Source organism: Gouania willdenowi, chromosome 6 (genome assembly GCF_900634775.1).
Source record: "Gouania willdenowi chromosome 6, fGouWil2.1, whole genome shotgun sequence".
NCBI lineage: Eukaryota > Metazoa > Chordata > Actinopteri > Blenniiformes > Gobiesocidae > Gouania > Gouania willdenowi.
Genome location: NC_041049.1, coordinates 19,214,314 through 19,229,883, shown reverse-complemented (window position 1 = coordinate 19,229,883; position 15,570 = coordinate 19,214,314). Strand labels below are relative to the sequence as shown.

The 15,570-nt window shown below is 38.9% G+C and overlaps 2 protein-coding genes across 5 annotated transcripts in view; both read left to right on the top strand.

Annotated features, from left to right (window-relative positions):
* Positions 1-307: 307 nt before the first annotated feature.
* Positions 308-8,425, top strand: trmu (tRNA 5-methylaminomethyl-2-thiouridylate methyltransferase). The gene is made up of 11 exons (XM_028451299.1): positions 308-502; positions 1,326-1,491; positions 3,988-4,094; positions 4,182-4,304; positions 4,403-4,575; positions 6,061-6,114; positions 6,186-6,252; positions 6,334-6,434; positions 6,609-6,753; positions 7,404-7,486; positions 7,805-8,425. Exons 1-11 carry the CDS (start codon positions 421-423, stop codon positions 7,931-7,933), a joined length of 1,230 nt encoding a protein of 409 aa, XP_028307100.1. The 5' UTR covers positions 308-420; the 3' UTR covers positions 7,934-8,425.
* A 3,106-nt stretch (positions 8,426-11,531) lies between these two features.
* Positions 11,532-15,570, top strand: part of celsr1a (cadherin EGF LAG seven-pass G-type receptor 1a) — a 147,368-nt gene continuing 143,329 nt past the window's right edge. For all 4 annotated transcript variants that reach the window (XM_028448877.1, XM_028448876.1, XM_028448874.1 and 1 more), the window contains exon 1: positions 11,532-15,198. In XM_028448877.1, coding sequence (XP_028304678.1) covers positions 11,685-15,198 — 3,514 coding nt within the window. In that variant the 5' untranslated portion in view covers positions 11,532-11,684. The remainder of the gene's footprint in view (positions 15,199-15,570) is intronic.

The window sequence follows — 15,570 nt, the reverse complement described above, 5'->3', positions numbered from 1 at the left end:
ATTTAAAATATTTAAAAACAATATAAAATCAAACCAATTTTTTTTCTTCCCCAAATCAATGGAAATATGTCTTTTGAGTGACCTCTGATTTATTTTGGCTTTATTTTATTTTTCCGTTTTAGTTTAGATTATCAATGTTGCTTATTCAGGTCATTGTATTTTGATTCACTCTTTATATATTGTGTTAATTTGGTCGACTTTTGTCAAATAAATAAATTAATCGTTGACAGTGTTACAGAAATTGTGGTCCCCGCTTTAATAGTGAAGTAGTTCCGTTTTGGTTTAGGTTTGAAGTCGGTCACTTTAAGCGACAGACCAACAACATGGTGGCTCGCATGAGGACCTTCTGGGTGAAAGTGTCCCAGATTCATGCGCTAATTAATGTGTAACGAAAATAAAGAAGAAGTTTAGTGTTTAAACATGGGTTTGGTGAGAAAAGTGGTGTGCGCCATGTCTGGAGGTGTTGACAGTTCTGTGGCTGCTCTGCTGCTGAAGAGAAGAGGTGAGGAAACACGTTTCTGAGGCTTTATTGCATTATTTGTTCATGTCAACCACCTTAACAAAATATATACAAATCACAATGCATATGTAACATTGACAATCAGAAAATAAAAATAAAACCAAAATATTTCAGAGGTCACTTATAAGACAAAATTAAATTAATTTGGAAAATTTTATTTTCAGGTCTTTATTTTAAATGTCTTCAAATATTTACATTCCGAAATGAAAATTGTTGCCAAAATTAGAATAGGTTTATAAATATAATATGAGGTAAAAAAAAATCAGTACTTTTATCCTTTATTTTTAAACTAAACTTAATCTGACAAAACTCAAGAGATGGAAAACCAGAATTCTGACTAAAAATTCAATCCTGTAATGAAATCTAAAACTTTTTGTGTGCTCACGTGTACAAAAAAGAAGAAGTTTAAAGCTTTCACTATGAATATTAATATGTTTAATGTAAGCAAAAACACAGGTTAAAAATTAACACTTTAGCTTTTGGAGCCAACAACAAACACAAATACCACATCTGAATATTTTTAATAGAATCTGGTGAAATATCAGATAAAGTTGATGTTTTAATTAATATTCCTCATAGGAACGTCTTGAAAAATCAAAGATGGCATCGACTATAATAACCCTTGACTTATTATTTTCTGCCTTTGGCTTGTGTTCCTTAATTTTTTCAGTTACAATTAAAGAAAAAGCATATTTCAAGGAATTAAAAAAAAAAATATTCAAAGATAGATTTAATTAGATTATGGAGATTTTTTTTTTCAAATTTTAACTATGTAAAATTAAGGTGTGTGTGTGTGTGTGTGAAGGTTACTCTGTGATCGGCGTATTCATGAAGAACTGGGACTCCCTGGATGAGAACGGGGTGTGTTCCACTGAGAAGGACTGTGAGGACGCCTACAGAGTGTGTCAAACCCTAGATATTCCCTTCCATCACGTGTCCTATGTCAAAGAGTACTGGAATGACGTTTTCTGGTAAATTCTCAACTTTTTTCTTTCTTAGATCAATTAACAAAAGATCATTATTCTTCTCCTGTCAAATATACATGTGGGTTGTAATGTAAAAGTAGTTTATTCCAGACTCTGACAGAAGATTAAAGTTGACGATTAAAGTTGAAATGTCAAGAATAAAGTTTAGAATTAGGGGTGTCCCGATCCGATATTGATAACGGATATTGGTCCGATATCAGCCAGAAAACGAATATTGGATTTTATCGGACTGTATCTAACATCTTCGATATATATTATCTTATATTTAGGGCTGTAGTCAGCCGAGGAAATGGTTGGTCGACCCAGACTATGGCACACGTAGCGTTTAGTCGACCAAAAAACAAAACAAAACAGAGAATGAATGATCAGGTGCAGAACAGGACGAGGAGAAAGAACAAGAAAGACAAATATTTAGTTTTGTTGTTTTGTGGTGCTGTATTGCTTTATAACACAGACCATTTATGATATGAACCTTATTCGAGCTTTGACCAGAATCCAACAAAGCAAAAGTGAAACCTACAGTTCTGACAGACATTAAGTATTTATATCAGAGTCCAACCTGAAACTGACAATTCAAATCTATTTTTTCCTCATACAAATGACATACTGTATTTACATTTGTTTTAGTGGTAAGCCTGCTTTTATTAAGAAACAACTATTAATGTCAACATCAGATCAGCGCATGGGGAAACAAACGCACATCAAACACATCAGCAGTGGATCTATTTACATAATCCATGTATAAAATATTAGGATAATCCATGTTCTTGTGCAGAAAAGTGATTGATTCAATAGTGGATGCTCAAGCCTGTCTTAATTCATTCCCTCTCTGCTCTGACCTGCACTGACAGCTGAAGGGCTGTCAGTGCAGCCAACACTCACTCACTCACAGCTGTTTCTGGACATAGAATCATGTTTATTAAATAAATAAATTAAATAAATGATATTTAATCCTTATCACCTATATGCAGTAAGTGCATTGCATTTTTTTATAAACAGTAAGGAAACTGAAACCATTGCTGGTCGACCACTGAAAATCTTGGTCGACCACGATGGCATCGACCAATTAGTTGACTAAACAACCAAAATTGTCATCCCTAATTATATTATATTCATTCAATTGTAGAATATTGTTGATACTATGTTGAAGAATGTAACCAATTCTTTAATAATAAATGGGTCAGTTTTTCTCATACCTACTGTTGTTGATTATTGTTCTCTGTCTGAGTGACATCACTTGATCAAGCCTTTTCTAACATTCCACACTACAAAAAAAAAAAGTATGTATGATTTATGCTGATATTGTATTGATATCGGCAAATAACCAAGGCGGTAATATCGGTATCATATCGGAAGTGAAAAGTTGTATCGGGACATCACTAATTAGAATAGAATGGACCTTTATTGATCCCCCAGAGAGGAAATTCACACGTCGCACCAACAATAGAAAAGCACACAGTATGAACAAAATAAATACCAACGTAGGATAATTGTGAAAATACTGTATAGACCCCTTAATGGTGACGTGGCTGGAGGCGAAAACAGGAAACGCCGCTAGCCTAAGACTGTGGAGGCTTGGTTGTGTGTTTGGGTGTCAGATTAGGAGGATTAACGTTAGTGGACGTAAATTAAAGTTTTATAAGGATTCCAGCGGACACTCGTGCGCAGAAAAAAACAAAGACAATTGTGGTTTTGCCTCCAGGCTAAGCCCCGCCCAACAAAATATGTCACAATGTTCACAAACAATCAAAGGGTCTATACGATTGTGGGACATAAATTAGAAAAAACATACAAATAAGATAAAATGCATTCAAATTAACATTAAAAAGAAACAAAAGCAAACAAAACAAAAACATAATATAATATTAAGATTAAAGTCGAAAAGATTTTGGAAATTTCAGCTTTAATCTCGACATTAAATTTCAACTTTATTCTCAACATTTCAACTTTATTCTTGATTTTGCCCAAAATTATTTTCTGCGTCAGAATTGGCCCTGATCCGCTCGCGTAGAAGTGAACTTATTGTTTTTATTGGATTTATTTGGGTGAATTTTATTTTTTGTTAATTTTATTCTCTTGTAGAATAGTTTTTCTTATGTTTAAGCTAAATGAGTTGTTTGTTTGCACTTTAAAAAATACAGTTATTTTGTTTTATATTGATTTATGGATGTTATTTTTCAGGGCTTTGTAATTTATTTTATTCAATTGTAGAAAATTGTTAAGTTTAAGGTTAAAATGTATGTAAATGTAACCGATTGGTTAATAATAAATGGGTCAGTTATTTTCACACCTACTGTTGCTGACTATTGTTCTCTGTTTAAGTAACATCACTTTATCAAGCGTTTTCTATTATTTCACATTAAAAAATAAGTAGTAACAGTATGTATGATTTGTGCTGATATCAGTATCAGCCAACACTCAAGGCTGTAATATTGGTCCATTTTTTTCACAATGATTCAATGAAGCTTCTTTCATGTACAGTAACCTGTTGAACGAGTATGAGAAGGGCCGGACCCCAAACCCAGACATCCTGTGCAACAAATACATCAAATTCAACCTCTTCCACAAATATGCCATCAACACTCTGGGTACGAGTACCAAACAAAGGATTCCCTGTTATTAAACTTCAAATTTATGTTAAACTGAACGTGTATGTTGCACTCTTATTGTATTAGGCTGTGACGCCATGGCAACCGGCCACTACGCGAGGACCTCACTGGAGGACGAGGAGGTTTTCCGACAGCGACGCGCAGCCCCGCCCGTAACTCTGTTTAGGGATCGATTCGAGATCAGAAAACGTTGGTGTTTGGTGACTGTGGTTCATTCTCACACTGTTAATCTCTTCTTAACCCTCTCTCTCTCTCTCTCTGTGCTCCTCCTCCTCCTCCTCCTCCAGCCGTCAGGTTGTTTCAAGGAGCCGACCTGGCCAAGGACCAGACCTTCTTCCTCAGCCAGGTCTCACAGGACGCCCTGAGGCAAACTCTGTTCCCATTGGCTGGACTCACCAAAGAGTTTGTGAGAAAGATGGCTGCTGAGGCCGGCTTTCACCATGTGCTCAAGAAGAAAGAGGTGTGGAAATAGAAAGGGAGCACTGCTGTGGCTCTCTGATACATATTACATTCACTTGAAAAAAGAATTCTTTTTTTTCTTCTTCTCAGTTTTTCATGCACATATTTCCCCTGTTTTTCTGACTATTATTATCCCCTCCACAAAGTGGAAGGTGGATATAGGTTTGAGCTCCGTCCGTCCGAGTTAAAGGTAACAGCTTTTCTCAGGAACTGATTAAGATACGATAACCAAATTTGGTGTGTGGCTTCAGGGTATCAACACCTTGATGGAGTTCAAAAATGAGAAGCGCGCAATTATTTTTTCAGGAGTTATTGCCCTTGTTCTGTTTTTTTTTAACTCTGTTTGAGGTATCTTCAAAGGGGACAGCTTTTCTTAGAAACCGTTTATATTCTGATGTGATCATATTTTCTTATACATACATCTCAGTTCTTAGATTTAGGACATTTAGGAAAAGGTTGTGAGTTATAATGAGAACCAATCTGGTTGGGGATGTTGATGACTATGTCTTTTTGTTTTTTCTGAGCTTAGAAAGCATTTGAAACAACAGATGCATTTATTTCTTTATTGAGAGCAAACATGGACGGCTTGTTTAATTTGATAAAAATGTACTTTTCAACTTGGTTTAAGACACTGGGAGACAGATCTATCTTTAAGCCATAATAACGATGGCATTACAATTGAACGCCCTCCCAGACCTCCTCAGGGCCCTGCAAACGGTGGATGCTTTTAAGAAAAGACTTAAAACTCACCTTTTTACACAAGCTTATTTTAACAGTTAATGCCTCTTTTTAGTCCTGTCTTTTTTAACAGCAAATGCTTGTTTTAGTCCTGTCTTTTATTATATGATGTGTTGTATTGTTTTAATCTTGTAGCACTTTGAGATTTGGTATCAAATGTAAAGTGCATTACAAATAAAATGTATTGTTATTATTTATTATTAGCCTATCAACTTTACGCTGGCACCTGAGGACTTTGCTGTTGTTGCGGGACATAGCAACGTTTCTGCAGGATCAGTTGGACAGATATGGAAAGTTCCATGGATATAAATAAAATGATGCATTTGAAGTGCATTCAGGCTGGCTAAATACGATCAGGAGACTGCTGAAAACACTCAGTCTGCACGGTGTGTGGCTGAGGAATGGGTAGAGAGTTGAAGCGTGCAGCAAGGAGTCGCCATAAGATGGATGTTCTCGCCGGATTTACACTTATCTTGATAATTAACAAAAAAAATTTGCGTGGAGAACAGAAAAAATACTCAATAAACAGGAAAAATTAACTCAAAAATGACTCTGAAAAACTAAAAAGAAATTCTGTGAAAACCAGAAGAATAAAAAAGGGTCAGAAAAACAGAAAAAATAGCCCAAAAACAAATTATTCAGAAAAAACAAATTTTATTTGATTTAGTTTTTTTTTAAGTAAATGCAATATGCTTCCATATTCTGATGTCTGCTTCAGCTTTAACACAGCTTTGATGTGTTCTTTCAGAGCATGGGCATCTGCTTTATTGGAGAGAGGAACTTTGAGAACTTCATTTTAGAGGTGACAGAACGTCTATGTTCACTGCTTCATCCAATCACACAATACATCACTATTGTGTCTCTTCTTTTCAGTATCTAGAAGCCAAGCCTGGGAACTTGGTCTCCATTGAGGATGGGACTGTAATGGGAACACACAAAGGTAAGTTTGGGTTTTATTACTTTATTAAACTGTGTCCAAATCTGCTGAAACAAAATGTTTTTCCTGTTTCTTTCCATCCAGGTTGGTTCACGCTAACACTGGGCCAGAGGGCGAGGATCGGGGGGCAGAAGGACGCCTGGTTCGTCGTGGACAAAGATGTTCTTACCGGAGACGTGTTTGTGGTGAGAAATCCTCCAGAATGCAGTTCCTGTGTGGGTTTCTCTGAGGCTTCACATTAAGTTTTAATACCAGTTATTGTCTTTAGGTGGCAGCAGAATCACACATTATATCAGCATTACTGAGCAGACGGATGAGTGTTTCTGAGTAATTATTAACGCCAACCTCTCCCACCTCAGGCACCAACCACCAATCATCCGGCTCTGTTCCGCGACACCATACGCACCGAGCGCTTCCATTGGATGGCGGTGGACCCGCCCCCTGAGCTGGCTCGGACGCAGATGTTGGAGTGTCACTTCCGCTTCATTCACCAGATGCCTCTGAGTGAGTGTCATGTGTCCAAAGCCTCTGAATGGCAGCAGTGATGGGGCAACTTTAACACAGTGGGGGGCCACCCAAATGTGATCGTCTGAGCTGAGGGCCACATTAAAATAATTATTGACCAATCTGAGCATTAATATAGGAAAGAACAAAGGGCTTGTGTGTTTTTGTTGTCATTTGGCTTATTTTCTTGTCATTTTGTAAGTTTTTGTTAAGTTATTTTGTTGTAATTTGGTTTATTTTTCTGTTTTTTTAATGATGATTATTTATGACATTTTGTGTGTTTTTTGGAGCTATTTTGTGTATTTATTTGTTTTGTTTATGAATTTTTTTGTCATCTGTCATTTTATATACTTTTTCTGCCATCTTGTGTATTTTCCTTTACAATTTTGTGCATTTCTGTTGTTTTAGGTTTTTTTTTGTGTTTTTGGATCAATGTTGTATATTTTCATTTTGTGTATTTTTCTTTCATTTTGTGTATTTTTCCTTACAATATTGAGTATTTCTGTTGTTTCAAGGTTTTCCTGGTCATTTTGTACGTTGTTTTAATCATCTCGTGTATTTACTCTGGGGTCCTCACAAAAATAGACTGAGGGCCACCAGTTGCCTATATCTGCTATAGAGAATCTAAATGTCTACTACTGGATTTGCAGTTCCGTGCACGGTCACTCTGAACATGGACGGCTCGTTGTGGATTTCCCTCTCACAGACAGTGAGAGCGCTGACACCTGGACAGGTAACAGCCCACAGCACCCCATTAACATTATTAGCAGTAATAATATCACAGATGATCAATAATAGTGAGAAAATTTTGACTTATTTGCACGTACTTGGGTCTTAAAAATACATATAACGATATTATTATTATTATTATATTACATTTTTAATTGAATAAATGTAAAGCATTTAATCAAATGTTGGATTTTTTTTATTTATTTTTGGCTTTCTTTGAGTTTTTCCCATATGTTGAATTCATAAATAGATGCACACGCTACAACTACAAGGAAAATGTGTGTGTGTGAACCTGAGTGTTTGTTGTTCATCCCTGGCTCAGTTTGCCGTGCTCTACAAAAGTGGCGAGTGTCTAGGCAGTGGAAAGATAATCCAGCTGGGCCCGACTGAACACACGCTTCAGCAGGGCCGTCAGCGGCTCCAGCAGTCCGAGCCTGAAGCACCGGGCTGAGAGCACAGAGCCTCTTTAAAAGATGGACAGTGGACAGTGATGGAGGCTGTGTTGGTCTCACAATAACACGCTGGAGGGTCAACGAGGCTGTGCAGTTTGGGCACAGTTACCATTACCTGCTGAGGATCTGAAACAGAGAAAACGGTGGGCAACAAATGTTAAAAATAAAGTCATGCCCTGTCATATCTATGGTTTGTTTTTAAATTATATCAGTTAAATCACCTGTGTCAAACTCAAGGCCCAGGGGCCAAATACGGCCCTTTGGAGCATCCAATTCGGCCTGCAGCAGAAAGATAAAATGGCAGAGAAAGCCTGAATCATTGTGGAAATGAAACTCAACAATATTTGCAGGGGCTCCAATGCCCATGTTATTTGTTACTGTTCCTCCATGTTCTCTTTTAACGGGATGATACTGAAATTTGTGTAAAGCACTTTGTGGTTTATTACTTGTGAAAAGCGCTCTATAAATAAAGATTACTTACTTATTTTAAATGTTTTACAGTTGAAAAAACTCAAAATTCTTAAAAAAATCCTTAATTTTTCCTCAAACTATGATATATTTTCCTTAATTGAATAGAAAATGGTCAAAAAAATCTAGGAAATTTAAAGTGAAGATCCTGTTGGGACTGATATCTATCCCTTATACGTATTTTGTATTTTATGTTCTCACAGAAGTGCAAACTATGACCCAATAATGTTGAAATTACTAGTTTATTTGCATCAAATATTTGGCCCACTTGAGATCAAACTGCTCCGTATTTGGCTCCTGAATTAAAATGAGTTTGACACCCCTGAGTCAAATTATGGGAAAAGGCCAAATTGTGATGAAAATTCAGTTCATCCAAACCAGAGGTCACTGTCACTGGAATAACTCAGACGGTACAGTCTGGAGGTTATCACAGAATTAAGTATACAGCGAATAAACAAAAGAAGTCATTTAGTGGTAGTTTTTCAGGGGGGAGGTTTTTCTCTTTAGATGTGCAAAATGTTCACATTTCTCTTCATTTTTATTCGTTAAGATTTAAAGACAAGATTGCTCTGGAACTTACGTAAGAGGATTAGGGTACTAGGAAAAAAGAAAAAATCAATATAGGGGTGTGTTGTTTAGGTAATTAAATTATACTTGTATTCCTTTCGGTTTTTGTTTTTGGTCTTGCTTTTTATGTATTCTTGCGTGCATATATATATATGTGTGTGTGTGTGTGATGTCCCTGAATGACGAATGGTGTCACTAAAACATGCCTTTAAATAAATTTTACACATTAAAAATTGAAATGAAATGTGTGTCATTGTTTTTACTTGAAATTGTAATTTACCAGAAGACTAAAGATTATTTGTTTGAAGTCATTGCACTTTTATCTGCTTTTAAAAACAAAAAAGGTGGGAAAAACCCAATAGTCATTAACTGATTTTGTTTACATATTATAAATGAAAATGAATAAAACATCATTTTGAGTTTTTAAACAAAAAGTCAAGTTTTACAGTAAAGTTTTGTGATTGATAAAATATTTTTCTACATTAATCCTGATCAGCTGTCGGTAATCAGTTAATGCGGTAATTGTCCACATGGCGTCACTGTTGCACAGTTTTACAACTTTAAAATGATTTAGTACAATTTAAACATTTTAGGGGCTTATTTCTGTATACTTTTAGGTCGAAATGCTATTTATTAAGAATATAAAAAGAGTAAATTAGTATTCGTATATTGCACATTTCTTTCATTTTTTTTAAATTTATGCTACTTTTAAAATGTCGCTAACGGTGTAAAGACGCTTGGTTAATGTTCACTATATTTTAATACTTTTATTAAACAAAATGGTTACAGGAGGCAGGAAGCTGTGACCAAATCATGGAAAACGTTTAAATTATTACAGTTATATTGTGAAAGATGTGGAAAATACTGTTTATACAAGAAGTTCATACCAAAACGTAAATGTACAGAAAATGCTCAAGGAAAATTTTCCTTCTTACTCTCAGTAAAAGAGAATATTAATATTATGGGATCATTCATATAACAACCCAAAACTGATAATAGGAAGTATACACTTTGGCTTTCATATAGAAAATGAAAAAGATGAAACTAAATCAGCAATTCAAAAAATGAGAGAAACTTAGAAAACGTGTGTGCATTATGAATACATTATTATAAATAAAATGTAAATAAAGGTTTTGAATATGCACGTACCTATTTTTTGATAATAGCTCTATTGTTTAAAAAGCAAAACTAAAACAAATCTTCAGGAGAAAAGCAAAATATTTCACTTTTTTTTAGCTGAGGCAAAAGCTTGTGACCCTCTTTTAGGTCCCGCCCACAAGTTAGAACCTCTTATTTAGAATATTGGATGAAACCTTTTAATATTTCACAGTAAAACACAAGCACGCTGATGGACTACATTAATAATACACCTGATCTACTTGAATTAAAACAAACTGCATTTCATGTGATATTTTAATACAGGAGTGTCAAAGTCATTTTTGATCAGGGGCCAAATACAGTGGGCCACAGATTCATTAGAAATAAAGTTACATTTTAACACTGGTGTGCCCTAGTTTTCACTTCCATGTATAACTGATACACACAGTTTAAAAGGTGCCGACAATATCCAGGCAAATATCAACAAATTCAAAAATCCTTGATTTTGTTGATTAATTTTTTTTTTGTAATTTAGAATAGTTTTGTGGGAAAATGCTTAAGTTATTTCCACAATTTGCAATAAAATAAGACTGTAGCTGTGTGATATGGGCACAAAAGCCTCTGCAAATATTGTGTCATTTTATTAAATTAGTGTATTTAGAGGGACAAAGGCTGCCACCTCTGAGCCTGGCTCAGATTGTTTTCCATTATCAGGGAGTTTTTTCCCCGACTGTAGCTGATGCATGTTCATGTGGATTTGTTGTTTTTTTTTTTTTCTTTCTTAAGAATTTTATATTTTGATAGCACTTCAAGATGACTTTTATTGTCATTTGTGCTATACAAATAAAGTTGAATTGAATTGAAAGAAAGCTACAACTTCTATATTTGGTCATTTATGCATATGATTCATGTTTTTCCATATCATCTTTACTTTTCCCACTTGGGCCGAATTGGATGATCTAATGGGCTGGATTTGGCCCCCGGACCTTGAGTTTGACACGTAATCTTTCCTTGGTATTTTTTATTTTTTTATTTTATTTTATTTTCTTCTTCTTTTTAAATAAAACATGTCAACAAGTGTTTGTGGAGGAAGTGTGAAGTATTTTCAGGATCGTTGATTTGTTTTGAGTTGTTTTACTTTTAAATCCAGTTTTAATGGTGCCATCAGTGTTCACAGCTACTTGAGCGCACAAAGGCAAGATGTGACACACACACACACACACACACACACTGAGAATGTTGCCCAGCTCCGGCTCTATTGTCTTAACAATACACTTTGCGCGCATTGGTCACCCGGTCAGTGGCACTTCCCAAATCTCCATGAGAAAAAAAAGGCTCCCCCTCTGTGAAAGCGTCCCAAAGAGGGAACGCAGCAGGTTTATGTTAATCAGGCTGTGAGGAAGAGGAGGAGGAGGAGGAGGAGATCCACGGAGCCATTTTGTACTCATTTTAAACAGCCTGTGGACTTACGCAGCCGCTGCGCGCCGTGGTTACGCACCACACACACACACACCATGGATACGGCGCGTCTTCTCCGGTGTTAAAACTTCACCATGAGGCTAAAGAGTAAAACGCGCTCTTGGGAAAGGCAGAGTTAACACTTTGCCCCAACTTTGAATGGGATCCTGCAGCTTTCCAAGCATGGAGTTACCGCTGTGTTGGATGTGTGCGCTGCTGGCCGTGCAGCTCGCTGGATGTTTGGAGATGCACCTCACAGAGACTTCACTGCCGGGGACCCTATTGGCAAACCTGTCGCTCGGCCCCGGCTGGACTTACAGAATGGACAGGACTTTAACTCCGACATTTATTCAGAACTTTTTCCAAGTGGAGAGACGTGACGGGCTGATCCGCGTTTCCCACGGAGTTCACTGTGCGCCACGGAACCCTGCGCCTGCTTATTTCAGAGCAGGTTCCTCCACGTCTGAAGACGTTGTCGTCACGCATTTTAACGTGTTTGTCCACGGGCAGGACTGTTTTATTAAATATAAGAGAAAGAAGACAGCAGCAGGTAAGCCAGACGTGCACATTAAACACGTCCTAAAAGCGGAGAGCTCCTGTTTTCCTGCAGGCACAGCTCTTCTGAATGTGACCAAACTTCTGCCAGACTTTACGCACAGCAGCACCTATGTGGAAAGCTCCTGCGTTGGACGGGGTTTATTGGCAGTGATCAGGCAAGGAGATTTGCTCCTGGTCAATGACTTGTGTCTTGAAGCTCAGGTGAATTTGCACTGTGTTCTGCACAACTCAAGCAGCAAACTCTCTGTCCATCTCAGTTTGATTTTCATGAATGGATCTCCATCAAATCCTACCCAAATAAACCCTGGTAAAGTAGTAATGAGATGGAAGCGGCAGGTCAACACAGCTCCAAAGCTGCTTCCCAGCTATCAGGTGTCAGTGCCTGAGAATGAGCCTGCAGGGACCCGGGTTATCACCCTGAAAGCAACAGACCCGGATGATGGAGAGGCAGGAAGGCTGGAGTACAGCATCGAGGCCCTGTTCGACAAGCGCTCTGATGACCTGTTTAAAATCGACTCGCAGTCAGGAAGCATTACAACATCCCAGCCGCTTGACAGAGAAGTTCAAACCTCTCATTTTTTCAAAGTGACTGTGACTGACAACGGCACCCCCAAAAGAACATTAACTTCCTCTCTTCTTGTCATGGTCAGCGACACCAACGACCACAGCCCAGTGTTTGAGCAAAATGAGTATCGTGTGAGCATCAGGGAGAACGTAGAGGTGGGGTTCGAGGTGATGACAATCAGGGCTACTGATGGAGATGCTCCCTCCAACGCCAACATGATTTATAAAATTGTGAATGGCGAAGGAGTGAACAGTGTGTTTGAAATTGACCCCCGTAATGGACTGGTGAGGATCAGAGAGCGACCAGACAGGGAGACACGAGCCCAGTACCAGTTGATCGTTGAGGCTAACGATCAGGGGAAAGATCCAGGTCCTCGTAGTGCCACTGCTACAGTAAATCTCTCTGTGGAGGATGAAAATGACAACTATCCTCAATTCAGTAAGAAGAGGTATGTGGTTAAGGTCCCAGAGAACGTGGGGGTCAACACCAAAGTCATCCAGGTGGAAGCAACGGATAAAGATGAGGGAAACAATGCCAAAGTTTACTATGGCATCATCAGTGGTAACATTAAAGGACAGTTCCACATCCACTCCCCCAATGGTGTGATTGAAGTCATTAACCCCCTAGACTATGAAATGATCCGGGAGTATAATTTAAGGATTAAAGCCCAGGATGGCGGCAGGCCTCCACTGATCAATGGAACTGGGATGGTGGTTGTGCAAGTGGTGGATGTCAATGACAACGCTCCGATATTCGTCAGCACTCCTTTCCAGGCTACAGTGTTGGAAAATGTGGCAATTGGTTACTCTGTGATCCACATCCAAGCTATTGATGCTGATTCAGGGGTCAACGCACTCTTGGAATACCGTCTCACCGACACCACTCCTGGATTTCCTTTCACGATTAACAACAGCACAGGCTGGATCACCGTGAGCGAAGAACTGGACAGGGAGACCACAGACTACTACACCTTTGGCGTGGAGGCGAGGGATCATGGAATACCTGTAATGTCATCTTCTGCTAGCGTTAGCATCACAGTGCTCGACGTGAACGACAATGTGCCCACTTTTACAGAAAAGACCTATTCACTGAAAATCAACGAAGATGCTGTTGTAGGAAGTAGCGTGCTGACAGTGACGGCCGTGGACAGAGATGTTAACAGCGTTGTCGCATACCAGATTTCCAGTGGCAACACTAGGAACCGCTTTGCTATTACGAGTCAAAGCGGGGGTGGCCTCATCTCCTTAGCGCTTCCTTTGGACTACAAGCAAGAACGGCAATACGTCCTGACTGTCACTGCCAGTGATGGAACGCGTTACGACACCGCTCAGGTGTTCATCAATGTTACAGACGCCAACACGCACCGACCTGTCTTCCGAAATTCAAACTACCAAGAGACACTCAGTGAAGAGCAACCAGTGGGCTACACTGTGGTGGTGATCAGCGCTACCGATGAGGACACAGGGGAAAATGCAAGGATTACCTATGTAATGGAGGATAATGTTCCTCAGTTTAAAATAGACCCAGATACAGGTGCCATCACAACCCAAATGCAGATTGACTATGAAGACCAGGCTTCTTACACCTTAGCCATCATTGCAAGAGATAACGGCATTCCGCAGAAATCTGATACCACTTATGTGGAGATCATCATTTTGGATGCTAATGATAATGCTCCTCAGTTCAGGACAGACATGTACCAGGGCTCTATATCGGAAGATGCACAACTCTTCACCAGCGTCCTCCAGATCTCTGCTTCAGACAGGGATTCTGGCTCCAATGGAAGGGTCGGCTACACATTTCAAGGTGGTGATGATGGAGATGGGGACTTTATGATAGAACCTTACTCTGGTATCATCAGGACCCTTCGCAAACTGGACAGAGAGAATGTTCCCGTGTATAATCTGAAGGCCTTTGCAGTAGATCGGGGTGTTCCACCTCTGAAAGCAGCCGTTTCTATTACAATCATTGTCCAGGATGTGAATGACAACGCTCCTGTGTTTGAGAAGGATGAGCTCTTCATTGATGTGGAGGAGAACAGCGAGGTTGGTTCAGTGGTAGCACAGATCACTGCCACCGACCCCGATGAGGGTCCAAATGCTCAAATTATGTATCAGATCATAGAAGGGAATAATCCAGAGGTTTTTGAGCTGGACATTTTTAACGGGGACCTCACTGCACTCACTGATTTGGATTATGAAATTAAAACGGAATATATCATCGTGGTCCAGGCCACATCTGCACCCCTCGTTAGCCGAGCTACCGTGCACATCCGCCTAGTAGACATGAACGACAACGCACCAGTGCTACAGAACTTTGAGATCATTTTCAACAACTATGTGACCAACAAATCCAACAGTTTTCCATCAGGAGTAATCGGGAGGGTTCCAGCTCATGACCCGGATGTTTCGGATAAATTGAAGTACAAGTTTGAATCTGGAAACGAGCTGAGTTTGCTGATACTGAATGAAGACACAGGGGAGCTGAAGCTGAGCAGGGATCTGGACAACGACAGGCCTTTGGAAGCACCCATGATCATCTCCGTCACTGGTAAGTCAATATGTATCAGTCATATCGCTGTGTGAAAATGCTACTTGTGGTCATGTGCTCGCTATTGTAATTGGTGTCAGTCATTGAGAAGTTTCATCAATTTGTCCTCGCTTTCTGTTAGCTCAAGGTCTGAGGCAGGTTTCAACTGCATGTGTTGACTATTCAGGGGAGGATTAGCTGCAGGCTCTGTGTTGGATCCGGTTGTGCTGCTTTTGTGCCACTGATGATAAATGCATTGAAAGTGGTTGGTTTGGATAATAAAAAGGCACTATAACCCCGGCACCCTTATAATTCAGTTGCTTTGCTGTTGTTAGGTGGGTTTCTGTTGAAAGTGGGTGCACACACACGGGCATAATGCAGTATATGAACACT